Source organism: Nuphar pumila, chromosome 4 (genome assembly GCF_984573655.1).
Source record: "Nuphar pumila chromosome 4, dmNupPumi1.hap1.1, whole genome shotgun sequence".
NCBI classification, from domain to species: Eukaryota; Viridiplantae; Streptophyta; class Magnoliopsida; order Nymphaeales; family Nymphaeaceae; genus Nuphar; species Nuphar pumila.
The window spans coordinates 129904809-129919981 of NC_143252.1; the positions used below are offsets into that span (position 1 = coordinate 129904809).

At 33.9% G+C, this 15173-nt stretch overlaps 1 protein-coding gene across 3 annotated transcripts in view; it reads right to left on the bottom strand.

Annotated features, from left to right (window-relative positions):
- Window positions 1–12685: 12685 nt before the first annotated feature.
- Window positions 12686–15173, bottom strand: part of LOC149841046 (phosphoglucomutase, cytoplasmic 2) — a 69157-nt gene continuing 66669 nt past the window's right edge. For 2 of the 3 annotated variants that reach the window (XM_090003552.1, XM_090003553.1), the window contains 3 exons: window positions 13951–14083; window positions 13495–13611; window positions 12686–13414 (listed from right to left, as the gene is read on the bottom strand). In XM_090003552.1, the coding sequence (XP_089859678.1) occupies window positions 13343–13414; window positions 13495–13611; window positions 13951–14083 (322 nt within the window). In that variant the 3' untranslated portion in view covers window positions 12686–13342. The remainder of the gene's footprint in view (window positions 13415–13494; window positions 13612–13950; window positions 14084–15173) is intronic. The other variant, XR_016431425.1, reaches the window with a different exon arrangement.

Genomic DNA, 15173 nt, shown 5'->3' on the forward strand with positions numbered 1-15173 from the left:
CCCCGTCCCCGTCCCCGCCCCGCCCCCGCCCCGTCCCCGTCCCGACCCCGCCCCCGTCCCCGACCCCGCGGGATGAGCGTGCTCGTCACCGGCGCCGCTGGCTTTGTCGGCACCCACGTCTCGCTCGCCCTCCGGAAGCGCGGTGACGGTGTCGTCGGCCTCGACAACTTCAACGACTACTACGACCCCTCGCTCAAGAAGGCCCGCCGTCGAATCCTCGGCGACCACGGCGTCTTCGTCATCGCCGGCGACATCAACGACGCCCGGCTCCTGGCCAAGCTCTTCGACCTCGTCGCCTTCACCCACGTGATGCACCTCGCCGCCCAGGCCGGAGTCCGGTACGCTATCGAGAACCCGGCGTCCTACGTGCACAGTAACGTCGCCCGGCTCCAGGGTTAGGAAATTAGGGAAGGGAGTTAGGGTTAGTAAACAGTTCATCTGAGTTGGGGGCGGGGATGGGGCGGGGCCGGGACGGGGATGGGCCGGGGGCGGGGCGGGGATGGGCCGGAGCGGGGCCGGGGCGGGGATGGGGCGGGGCGGGGCGGGGCGGGGCGGGGCGGGGCGGGGCGGGGGAACGTGCCAGTCCATCCCCGCCTCCACCCCCGGACGGGGATGGATTTTAACCTTCATCCCCGCCTCCATCCCCGTTTCATACCCTTCATCCCCGGTCCAAACGGGGCGAGGCGGGGCGGGGCCCCGCTTTCCCCCGGTCCACTGCCATCCCTAGTGCTAGACCTTGTTGGACCGTCCCGGTTCCCTTTCCCACACACATAACCAACTTGCCGATCCAGAAAGAATCAAACCTCTCTCCCTCTCTCTTACACATATATTAGTTTTTAATGAAAAGATATAAACAAAGAGATAATTATTAACCTTTCTGTTGTCTTTTTACTGAGATATACAATCAATCAATCTATGTTTACTAACCATACATATCCATACATATGTACATTGTTGCATACGTGCATAGACACTAAAATGAATGTAATGCCATTGTTTTGCTCATGAAAAAGTAGTGTATTAACAATTGATTTATCTAAAGATAACATGAGGGCATCATATACACTTAATAATATCGTTACTTTTTTTAAATGAGTGGTTGCATTATACTTGACATATGCTTCAATATTTTCATGAACTATAGGCGGATGCCTCCTTTGATTTTGCCTTTTTTCTTGAACTGGTTGATGAGTAAGTGTCTCTTTCTGGCAATTGCCTGCCTGACCTCAATTTCATAACTCATATTTCAATCACATCGATATAACTGCATAATGCAATAGATTTTGATCCTTCAACTTCTGCTTGAATTTCTTCAATCTTTACATTGTGAGGTATTATTTTAGCTTTAAATTCTTTTCTTCACTATGTAAGTATGATGGATTCAGAATTTTGTTTTTAACTTTATTCAATCTAGGCATGAACATGCTCTTGGTCTTGCGACTTTTGAGCACATGTTATATACCTTGAATTATCGTCATACTCATCAGCCAATTTATGATTTGCATATGAAGAAGTACCAGAACTATGGTAGCATGAGTTTAAATCCCAACAATAATATTTGCTTATTTAAACTTGTTGTGTTACTAAAGAATCTGATTCTATTATTATTTGAGGTTCAGCTTGTGCCAAATCTATTGGAGGAGGACAAAAATGCATTACTAGTATTAGTAGGAGCTGGAATATGTTTACCAACCAAATATGTTACTGATATAAACCAATGAAAAAAAAATCACCCTGATGTAATCTAGATGCTTGGTTTTATAAAAACAGATTCTTGGGTCATCCAATTACTATGTATAAGAAGGATCTTTTAAGGGTTAAACATTAATGACTTAGAATTTTATAAATATTTAAATAAAAAAATTGTATTTTTTTATCAATTACAATTATCCAACAGTCTATTATTAGCAAATGGACCACACCTGTCAGCATCCAATCTCAACGTTGGGATTGAACTGAAATTCAACTAGGTTGTTTATCGAGATCTGTATCCAACAAGATTCAACTATAAATGTTCTATATTCTACCCAAAATTGGACGTAGGCTTCTTGTATGAAAAAAAATATGGGTCAGGTCCGGATCACATGAAAGGCTAAAGTCTCATGTATCTATTGAAATCTATTAATGGGTGTCACGACAAGCGTTAATTGGATATATGATCTTCTAATCACCAACCCAGATAAAAGGTCATCAGATATGGATCCTAGATAACTTGGCCTGGACATTCTGATCCGCTTACACTGGATTATTTAGTAATAAAAATCATGCCGTTCATACTATTCATGTACAAATTACTAACATAGTGCTGAACTTGGCTCTACTTTGGAACTGTTATATTTCCATCCACAATTACCTGGCTGAAGCATGGGGAAAGAAAATAAATAAATAAATTGTTTCTCAAGATTTCTAATATTAATGCAAGTGAAGGGATGAGAGAATGAACTCACATGTGAAGTTACCAAAATCTATAAAAGCATGCCAGCGTCAGTGAAGGATAGGAAACACCTTTTGCATTAATGGGGGGAGGCATGAACCAACCTTCATGTGAAAGGGCACCAGATATTCCCTCACCCATCGCCCCTTTCATGAGCATCGGTTTCAGCATGCTAGGAAAATCTAGGGCCCACACTACCATGATTGAGTTTTCCCATGAAAACAACCCATTTTCCCTTGCAACAAGCAGGAGTGGAAGTAGAAAATGTTCTTTTCCTCGTGGTGAAAACTTCAATAGGGCTCTAAGATCATCTTTAGGGAGAAATCCGATCCAATAATGATTGAAAAGGTCGTGTGATTAAGAAAAATCGAGTGGAAGATCATGAAGAAGGGGAAAAACCCTTTCTGATCTGGATTTAAGCATCCATATACGGAAATAAATTGTCAGATATAGGTCAGAGATTTACCCGATCCATTTACAGCCATACTTGTGAATGGTGATGAAGTCTGTTGTTAGGGCTGCAAATTCAATCCCCAACACTGTTTTGGTAACCCAATTAAAGGAAACTGGATCTTTGCAAACTAATTGAGCCTTCCTTGAGAGAGATGATCACGCTATCCGTTTATAGTGTGTTTAAAAATACAAAAAATGATTGTACTGTAGGGCAAATATGATGTACTTTCTAAAATAATTTACAACTTTCGCTATTCTCTTCATATCTAAAATCATGAATATATAGTTTTAAAAAGACCTTTTTACTTTTTGCACATGTGATTTTCTAAATATATATGAATTTTCTCTCAAATATGAGACTGTTCTGTTCTCATATATGTATCTCTTTGATTCGACGTTAAAAACTTGTGGTTTTATAGTCGTTGAAAATCTCTTATAACTTTTCTGTTTTGAGTCAGAACCAAAAACCCCTCTAGGGTTTCTATTTTTGTAGACTGGAACTGGCGCAGTTATGTCTTTTATGTCTATTCTATGCTACTTTTTAGTCACATATGCTAAAAATCAAGAAAAAATATAAAAAACAATAGAGATAAATCATGATGTAAGCTTTTCAATACAACCAAGATCACCTTTATTTGATGAGCGATTGGAAAAAAACATCATCTGAAGGATAAACTATTCGATTGTTATAATCTACAGAGTATGCTTCTATTCCGGTTTTGGAGCTCAAAAAAGGAAACCTTGGAGGGGTTTTGACTCTGATTCAAAACATAAAAGTTATAAGTCTATGTCATTGCTTTTCAACGATAACAACGACTATTCTGCAAAAAATATATATGTGATTTTGGCAAATATTTTTTGAGATTTTCTCTTAAATATATGCGGAGTTTCTCCTATATATCCAATTTTTCTCCTATATATTCGATTTTTCTTCTAAACATGTAATTTTTATATATATATTTTATGATTTTCTCTTAAATATATGTGGGGTTACTCTTATATATGTAATTTCCTTCTAAATATATGTGGTTTCCTCCTAAATATATACAGAGTTTCTCTCTTATATGTGATTTTTTGTTCATAAAAAACATATATATTTAAGAGAAAATCATATATATTTAAGAGAAAATCGCATATGCTTTAAAAAGAAAATCATATATGTGATTCGACGTTAAAAACTTGTGGTTTTATAGTCGTTGAAAATCTCTTATAACTTTTCTGTTTTGAGTCAGAACCGAAAACCCCTCTAGGGTTTCTATTTTTGTAGACTGGAACTGGCGCAGTTATGTCTTTTATGTCTAGTCTATGCTACTTTTTAGTCACATATGCTAAAAATCAAGAAAAAATATCAAAAACAATAGAGATAAATCATGATGTAAGCTTTTCAATACAACCAAGATCACCTTTATTTGATGAGCGATTGGAAAAAAACATCATCTGAAGGATAAACTATTTGATTGTTATAATCTACAGAGTATGCTTCTATTCCGGTTTTGGAGCTCAAAAAAGGAAACCTTGGAGGGGTTTTGACTCTGATTCAAAACATAAAAGTTATAAGTCTATGTCATTGCTTTTCAACGATAACAACGACTATTCTGCAAAAAATATATATGTGATTTTGGCAAATATTTTCTGAGATTTTCTCTTAAATATATGCGGAGTTTCTCCTATATATCCAATTTTTCTCCTATATATTCAATTTTTCTTCTAAACATGTAATTTTTATATATATTTTTTATGATTTTCTCTTAAATATATGTGGGGTTACTCTTATATATGTAATTTCCTTCTAAATATATGTGGTTTCCTCCTAAATATATACAGAGTTTCTCTCTTATATGTGATTTTTTGTTCATAAAAAACATATATATTTAAGAGAAAATCATATATATTTAAGAGAAAATCGCATATGCTTTAAAAAGAAAATCATATATGTGATTCGACGTTAAAAACTTGTGGTTTTATAGTCGTTGAAAATCTCTTATAACTTTTCTGTTTTGAGTCAGAACCGAAAACCCCTCTAGGGTTTCTATTTTTGTAGACTGGAACTGGCGCAGTTATGTCTTTTATGTCTATTCTATGCTACTTTTTAGTCACATATGCTAAAAATCAAGAAAAAATATCAAAAACAATAGAGATAAATCATGATGTAAGCTTTTCAATACAACCAAGATCACCTTTATTTGATGAGCGATTGGAAAAAAACATCATCTGAAGGATAAACTATTCGATTGTTATAATCTACAGAGTATGCTTCTATTCCGGTTTTGGAGCTCAAAAAAGGAAACCTTGGAGGGGTTTTGACTCTGATTCAAAACATAAAAGTTATAAGTCTATGTCATTGCTTTTCAACGATAACAACGACTATTCTGCAAAAAATATATATGTGATTTTGGCAAATATTTTTTGAGATTTTCTCTTAAATATATGCGGAGTTTCTCCTATATATCCAATTTTTCTCCTATATATTCGATTTTTCTTCTAAACATGTAATTTTTATATATATTTTTTATGATTTTCTCTTAAATATATGTGGGGTTACTCTTATATATGTAATTTCCTTCTAAATATATGTGGTTTCCTCCTAAATATATACAGAGTTTCTCTCTTATATGTGATTTTTTGTTCATAAAAAACATATATATTTAAGAGAAAATCATATATATTTAAGAGAAAATCGCATATGCTTTAAAAAGAAAATCATATATGTGATTCGACGTTAAAAACTTGCGGTTTTATAGTCGTTGAAAATCTCTTATAACTTTTCTGTTTTGAGTCAGAACCAAAAACCCCTCTAGGGTTTCTATTTTTGTAGACTGGAACTGGCGCAGTTATGTCTTTTATGTCTATTCTATGCTACTTTTTAGTCACATATGCTAAAAATCAAGAAAAAATATCAAAAACAATAGAGATAAATCATGATGTAAGCTTTTCAATACAACCAAGATCACCTTTATTTGATGAGCGATTGGAAAAAAACATCATCTGAAGGATAAACTATTCGATTGTTATAATCTACAGAGTATGCTTCTATTCCGGTTTTGGAGCTCAAAAAAGGAAACCTTGGAGGGGTTTTGACTCTGATTCAAAACATAAAAGTTATAAGTCTATGTCATTGCTTTTCAACGATAACAACGACTATTCTGCAAAAAATATATATGTGATTTTGGCAAATATTTTTTGAGATTTTCTCTTAAATATATGCGGAGTTTCTCCTATATATCCAATTTTTCTCCTATATATTCGATTTTTCTTCTAAACATGTAATTTTTATATATATTTTTTATGATTTTCTCTTAAATATATGTGGGGTTGCTCTTATATATGTAATTTCCTTCTAAATATATGTGGTTTCCTCCTAAATATATACAGAGTTTCTCTCTTATATGTGATTTTTTGTTCATAAAAAACATATATATTTAAGAGAAAATCATATATATTTAAGAGAAAATCGCATATGCTTTAAAAAGAAAATCATATATGTGATTCGACGTTAAAAACTTGTGGTTTTATAGTCGTTGAAAATCTCTTATAACTTTTCTGTTTTGAGTCAGAACCGAAAACCCCTCTAGGGTTTCTATTTTTGTAGACTGGAACTGGCGCAGTTATGTCTTTTATGTCTAGTCTATGCTACTTTTTAGTCACATATGCTAAAAATCAAGAAAAAATATCAAAAACAATAGAGATAAATCATGATGTAAGCTTTTCAATACAACCAAGATCACCTTTATTTGATGAGCGATTGGAAAAAAACATCATCTGAAGGATAAACTATTCGATTGTTATAATCTACAGAGTATGCTTCTATTCCGGTTTTGGAGCTCAAAAAAGGAAACCTTGGAGGGGTTTTGACTCTGATTCAAAACATAAAAGTTATAAGTCTATGTCATTGCTTTTCAACGATAACAACGACTATTCTGCAAAAAATATATATGTGATTTTGGCAAATATTTTCTGAAATTTTCTCTTAAATATATGCGGAGTTTCTCCTATATATCCAATTTTTCTCCTATATATTCAATTTTTCTTCTAAACATGTAATTTTTATATATATTTTTTATGATTTTCTCTTAAATATATGTGGGGTTACTCTTATATATGTAATTTCCTTCTAAATATATGTGGTTTCCTCCTAAATATATACAGAGTTTCTCTCTTATATGTGATTTTTTGTTCATAAAAAACATATATATTTAAGAGAAAATCATATATATTTAAGAGAAAATCGCATATGCTTTAAAAAGAAAATCATATATGTGATTCGACGTTAAAAACTTGTGGTTTAATAGTCGTTGAAAATCTCTTATAACTTTTCTGTTTTGAGTCAGAACCGAAAACCCCTCTAGGGTTTCTATTTTTGTAGACTGGAACTGGCGCAGTTATGTCTTTTATGTCTATTCTATGCTACTTTTTAGTCACATATGCTAAAAATCAAGAAAAAATATCAAAAACAATAGAGATAAATCATGATGTAAGCTTTTCAATACAACCAAGATCACCTTTATTTGATGAGCGATTGGAAAAAAACATCATCTGAAGGATAAACTATTCGATTGTTATAATCTACAGAGTATGCTTCTATTCCGGTTTTGGAGCTCAAAAAAGGAAACCTTGGAGGGGTTTTGACTCTGATTCAAAACATAAAAGTTATAAGTCTATGTCATTGCTTTTCAACGATAACAACGACTATTCTGCAAAAAATATATATGTGATTTTGGCAAATATTTTCTGAGATTTTCTCTTAAATATATGCGGAGTTTCTCCTATATATCCAATTTTTCTCCTATATATTCGATTTTTCTTCTAAACATGTAATTTTTATATATATTTTTTATGATTTTCTCTTAAATATATGTGGGGTTACTCTTATATATGTAATTTCCTTCTAAATATATGTGGTTTCCTCCTAAATATATACAGAGTTTCTCTCTTATATGTGATTTTTTGTTCATAAAAAACATATATATTTAAGAGAAAATCATATATATTTAAGAGAAAATCGCATATGCTTTAAAAAGAAAATCATATATGTGATTCGACGTTAAAAACTTGCGGTTTTATAGTCGTTGAAAATCTCTTATAACTTTTCTGTTTTGAGTCAGAACCAAAAACCCCTCTAGGGTTTCTATTTTTGTAGACTGGAACTGGCGCAGTTATGTCTTTTATGTCTATTCTATGCTACTTTTTAGTCACATATGCTAAAAATCAAGAAAAAATATCAAAAACAATAGAGATAAATCATGATGTAAGCTTTTCAATACAACCAAGATCACCTTTATTTGATGAGCGATTGGAAAAAAACATCATCTGAAGGATAAACTATTCGATTGTTATAATCTACAGAGTATGCTTCTATTCCGGTTTTGGAGCTCAAAAAAGGAAACCTTGGAGGGGTTTTGACTCTGATTCAAAACATAAAAGTTATAAGTCTATGTCATTGCTTTTCAACGATAACAACGACTATTCTGCAAAAAATATATATGTGATTTTGGCAAATATTTTTTGAGATTTTCTCTTAAATATATGCGGAGTTTCTCCTATATATCCAATTTTTCTCCTATATATTCGATTTTTCTTCTAAACATGTAATTTTTATATATATTTTTTATGATTTTCTCTTAAATATATGTGGGGTTGCTCTTATATATGTAATTTCCTTCTAAATATATGTGGTTTCCTCCTAAATATATACAGAGTTTCTCTCTTATATGTGATTTTTTGTTCATAAAAAACATATATATTTAAGAGAAAATCATATATATTTAAGAGAAAATCGCATATGCTTTAAAAAGAAAATCATATATGTGATTCCACGTTAAAAACTTGTGGTTTTATAGTCGTTGAAAATCTCTTATAACTTTTCTGTTTTGAGTCAGAACCAAAAACCCCTCTAGGGTTTCTATTTTTGTAGACTGGAACTGGCGCAGTTATGTCTTTTATGTCTATTCTATGCTACTTTTTAGTCACATATGCTAAAAATCAAGAAAAAATATCAAAAACAATAGAGATAAATCATGATGTAAGCTTTTCAATACAACCAAGATCACCTTTATTTGATGAGCGATTGGAAAAAAACATCATCTGAAGGATAAACTATTCGATTGTTATAATCTACAGAGTATGCTTCTATTCCGGTTTTGGAGCTCAAAAATGGAAACCTTGGAGGGGTTTTGACTCTGATTCAAAACATAAAAGTTATAAGTCTATGTCATTGCTTTTCAACGATAACAACGACTATTCTACAAAAAATATATATGTGATTTTGGCAAATATTTTCTGAGATTTTCTCTTAAATATATGCGGAGTTTCTCCTATATATCCAATTTTTCTCCTATATATTCGATTTTTCTCCTATATATTCGATTTTTCTTCTAAACATGTAATTTTTATATATATTTTTTATGATTTTCTCTTAAATATATGTGGGGTTACTCTTATATATGTAATTTCCTTCTAAATATATGTGGTTTCCTCCTAAATATATGCAGAGTTTCTCTCTTATATGTGATTTTTTGTTCATAAAAAACATATATATTTAAGAGAAAATCATATATTTGAGAGAAAATCGCATATGCTTTAAAAAGAAAATCATATATATTTAAGAGAAAATCGCATGTTTAGGAGGAAATCATATATATTTATAAGGAAATCACACATATTTAATAGAAAATCTCAAAAAATATATGTAAAAATCGCATATATATTTTATACAGAACAGTTTCTGTTCTCGATTCCGCATCTCTCTGCTCCAACATCAAAAACATGTGTTTTACATTCGTTGAAAATATGAGACATCTTTTATATGATGTTTCTCTCTAACCACTCATTAGATTAAGGTGATTTCTGTGGTGTTGAAAAGCTAACATCATGATCTATCTCTATCTTTTTTTTATTTGTCTTGATTTTTAGTGCATGTGGCTCAAAAATAGTATAAAACAGACAAAAACAAGTGCAATTGCACATGTTCTAGTCTGCAGAGCATGCTTCTATTTCAGTTTTGGAATATAGAAATGAAAACTAGGAAATCGCGTGTGCAAAGGGTAAAAAGGCTCTTAAAATTAGATATTTACACTTTTGGATATGGAGAGAATAGTGAAAATTGTAGGACATTTCAAGAAATGTATCATATTTGTCTTAAAGTATGGTCATTTAAAAAAAACAGAGAGAATTGGCTTTGCAGTTAAGAATAATGTTGGGGTTTTTATGCAAATGGGGAAGATTATGATAAGGTATTCAGTAGGGAGAGAGAATGGAAATGGTGGAAACTATGCTTGGCGATATAGATTCTCAAAACTTGATCATTGAATCATCAGGACAAGATATAGTGCATGTGCTCAATCGGCCTATGGAAGGGCGAGTGCCCAATTCAAGAATCAAAAACTCCATTCTGAAATTCTTTGCAGACGACAACTATGTCAATGTAAATGGATTCCAAAGGATTGTAATAATATGTTTAAAAATTTAGCAAGTCTAAGAATCCTCGATTATGATAGAGTTTAGAAGGACAAACCACAAGATTTGAATGTAATTGAAATCTTATAACTGGTAGGGGGTCTGCCTACAGCTTTGAATCAGAATAAATCGACTCAAGCAACTCTAACGAACTAGCTCAGGGTCCAGAAACCAGCTAAAAGATATGCAAGTCAATAATTATCAATCTTTTGGAGGTGAAAAAGAAAAGGTCAAGCAAAGTTCTCACTGGTAACCATACATGGCTCCAAGGACGCCATCGAGTTCACGACAGACCCAGAAATTTAAATTAAGGTGGGCACAAACGCATAATAAAAAGAAAAAAAAATCATGCAAAAAAAACACAACCTAAAAAGAAGAAGGAAGAGATGCACTTCAATAAAAAGGAGAGAAAACTAACCTTGTTCATCATCACCTCATTTTATAGATGGTTTTTAGGCAAGAGTCTCATCTCTATTATAGGAGGTTAATATTTATTAATCTTTTTTATTAATAAAATAAAATTAATAAATTATTGGTCCTAACTTTGTGAAAAAATGTGATTACTTTTTACCCTAGCTAGAGCTCTAGTGACATGGTAACCTTCCATGCAGCCTACAGACCCAAAAACTCAACAAAACTCGACATTTAAATAGTAGATTTGATAGCCCTCGAGAAGTAGATCATCGTGGTAGTCTTAGATTTAATCGTACGCAAAAATGATTATTATTGCTAATTGAAAAGAAAAAAAATAAAAATGATCAAAACCTTTATTGGATATTTATAGCATTTGAAATAATGCAAATCAAAAACCTAAATCTTAACAAAAAAATATAACCTAAAATTATAATAAAATCAAACAAGAGATCATTATAGATAATGCTAAGAAAACCCTAATAGAAATCAAATGTAAAATGATTATTATTGCTAATTGAAAAAAAAAACAAAACAAATTATCAAAACCTTGATTGGACATTTATATCATTTGAAATAATGCAAATCAAAAACCTAAATCCTAACAAAAATCATAGATCTTTCATCTATGCTAATTGATAAAAAAAAACATTAATATTTAACCAAAATCAAACATTCATTTTCATGTTTAATACTAAGTAAAAAAATAAAAAACACTTACAAATCCTAAAACCATAATTACATTCATGCCATTTAAAAAATAATGTCATTCATAAACCCTGCAAATTCCAACCAAAATCAAGAATGCATTCATAAAATCATGTAACATTGATTGAAAAAAATAGCATAGATCTACCTAATTAGATATTCATGTCATTTGAAAAACCAAAATAAAATACCCAATTCTGTTATAAGACAACCCATAGACTCCCAACTCCCATCGATTTCTTGGAATTCCAATTCACTTTTTTTTGTTACCAAACACCAACCAAAAAGGAAAAAGATGATGAAATCTCTTGTTAGTTTTCTACCATCGATGCTCTGAAGAAATAGAGTCAGGAACCCATGAAGCGATGGGCGAAGACAGATCATGTAGTTGGCGACCTCTTTGGGGACACCGGATTCGTGGTAGGCCAAGAAACGACAGTCCCTCAGCTGGATTCTTGGCGCAGTTGCCAGAGGGCCACCAAGGGAGCCACATATTCTTGGCAATGGGGGTAGTATCTTTGCAGTGAAGCATGCCTAGAAGACTACCAAGATGGCCGAAACCATCAGCTTTCAGGCAAGTCCTATCAGGATTGCAAAGAAGCATACCAGACTAGATGGCGGGTACAGAGAGAGAAAGAGAGAGAGAATGGCATAGGTTGATTCGACATAAGGTAACAAAAAAAGGAAGATGGACCAGAAAATTTCGAGTGGAAGATCATGAAGGGGAGTGCCCACCCTGACCCGGGTCAGGGTGGGCACCACCCACATAAAATGTGAGTCAGGGTAGGCACTGCTCACCCTGACCCATAGATCTTTGTGGAACTTTTGTGAGTCAGGATGGGCACGTGCCCACCCTTCCCACAATGTGGCTCCGCCCCTGACTGAGTCAACTTTGGAGCTCTTCAACCTTGGATCACCCAATCTTCAAATAGGCACGAGACCTTGAATCCTGCAGGTTGGCAACACGAGCTCCATCCATTCATGAAATTGACAGAATTAGACGGACAGGTCAAGATCTCCTCTAGTATGGATCTTGCCGGTCTAAATGAGACTTACAAGCCACTTCTATATTTGCAGGACAAATTAATTATTTCTTTTCATTGGCATATTTCTGCTGCACTGTCTACACCGTATATGCCCAGCCAAATATGAGAATTTCCTAATCCATATCTTACCAGAATCTGCAACGAAAATAATACCAAGCAACAGAATAAGACATCAACCATCAACGGCAACTTCTGTTTGGACATTTCAACATATCAATTGATCACTTCATGCAGCTTTATCTGAATACAAATGCATACGCAGGGCCACAGGCATTGTCATCTCAAATGTCTTTGCGCTGGACAAGCAATTTCAAGAATAACAATTCGTACTCACCCACCTCCCATCTTTGAAGGCACATATATTCATGGAACCACAGAAGCACATAAACAGCAAATTCATACACGCCCACCACATCCTTGAAGGCACTTAAATGCAGATCAATGAAGACACTCATAAACAGCGAAGTACATTAACAAGGCGAGTGCCATCATTCATGGACAAATACCCTGATACCAGTCCATTAAACTTGTCATTTTTCCATTGAAACTGGCCGTGCTGCAGGAAGAGCTGCCTCATAAGAGGTTCAGTGGAGCAAGTAGTAAAAGACTCCGTTTCACACATAATATATTCAATGTACAAGCACATCTGGAGTTGCCTTACCCAAGCAGCACTGTGCAAGCACCCCAGAAGATGAAGTAGCTTTATGGTTCTCAGCATATTATTTTTCAAACAAAACTGACTACCTGACTTGTCTTATTCTCAAACAAACTTGACTATGACTTGGTAACTTGGTCAAACAAACATCGGTTTCCCTGCATGAGAAGGTAATTGGCTACCTCATGTTATAACTGTAGGAGCAGAGCGACCAGTGAACTCCTCCATTTTGGAAAGTTTCAATGCAACTTCCACCTGTAAAATTTCATTACAATGATCATGACATCGATTAATTTGCAATAGCACATAAAAGAACATCCAATGTGAAGTTGTACCAGAGGAGCAAGTGCTTCTTGAGAATCCCGTCCAGTCTTTGAAGGATCCTTCTCATATTGTTCTATGTACAGACGGATGGTTGCACCTACTGAGCCAGTCCCAGAGAGACGAAACACCTGCATAAATTAGTGCAATTTTAGCTAAAGCAACTTGGAAGGACTACGCATTCATTGCATATACTATTATTCTTCATACTAGCTACAAAATAATATTTTAGCAAAGAACCACAAAGGTCTTTTGAAAGGGGTAAATTGCAAAGCATTAATCTTTTGAGAAGAGACATGATTTCAACCAAATTAAGAAACTTTAGCATAAAGAACAATAAAGCTTCCAACTACATACAAGTCCTGTGTTGGGTATATTTGTTTCCTCACTGAAGGACTTGTGCTTTGTATACTTGAATGGAACATGGTGAATTACTTCACAGAATCCACTTTCAAGGACAGGTTATTTACCAATCGTGACCCATCTTCAAAAAGATATCGTATACCCTGATGCTTTGAAACAGAGCCATCAACAGGATCTTTGTATTCGAATTCATCTGCTTCGACAACATTGGACACATCTGATCTTATTACATTTATTATCCTGCAACAAGAAGCACCAATATTCCATTCCATAAATATATTCCATTGCATGACAGGGAACTTGCTTGCTTTATTTCTTAAGTACATGGTGTCATCATCCACTAGATCTGCATTCAAATTATTATCTCATATGTGTGGAAACAACATTCTCAGAGCCAATGTTTAACCACTCAAAAACATGAGGTCATAATTATTTATAAAGCATTATCATGCACGTGGGTTACAAAATACAGTGACACCCCAATGCAAACTGCAGGGTTGTAGTCACGAAATTCTGAGATGAAAATGTTTACTTTTTTAAGAAATAACATGAGAACTAAAGTGAAAGCTTCTCGAACCAAGATTGTAAAGGCTATAACGACGCGGCACTTTAAAAAAACTTGGGTGTGGGGCTGTGGGAGTGTATATATATATTTTTAATATATATGTATATATATATATAAATTTTTTAATATTTTAATATACATATATATAACTTATCCATAAAGCAAGCTCTCAATGAAAAAATCTGTTTTCACCAGAAATAATAAAAATTAGGATCCAAATTTAGATGCAGAAAATTCATACCTAATCAGGATCCGATTAGTTAATCGAGTATGTAGCCTAATCGGGTTACCTGTGGATTTAGCCATTCAACAATAAAATAATTGCTTGAAATTTAGAGAAAACATCTCCCCATTTAACGCAGAAATTCATTCCAATGCAGTTTTCACTTTTTTTATTAATGCATTTATGACAAAACTCTGTAAAAAATATAAAAGAATGTACATGGCTCAGCTTTTTATGACAAAGTCATGTAAAAACAGTAAAAGAATGTATGTACAGCTTGGATTATTTAATGCACAACATTTTGTGCTAACGTTGGGACAAAGCTTTAAATATTTTTAAAGTGAAGTATCTCTTATGATTATGTAAAATGTATAAAAAATCTACATGGCTTTGTAAAAAGTAAAAACAGTAAAAGAATGTATGTGGTTCAAAGTATTTAATGCTCAGAAACTTTGTAAAATGCGCGGCTGATGCTGGGACAAAATTTTAAATATTTTTAAATAATCCTAGGTGGGTTGACCGCACAACCCGCTCCCAGGATC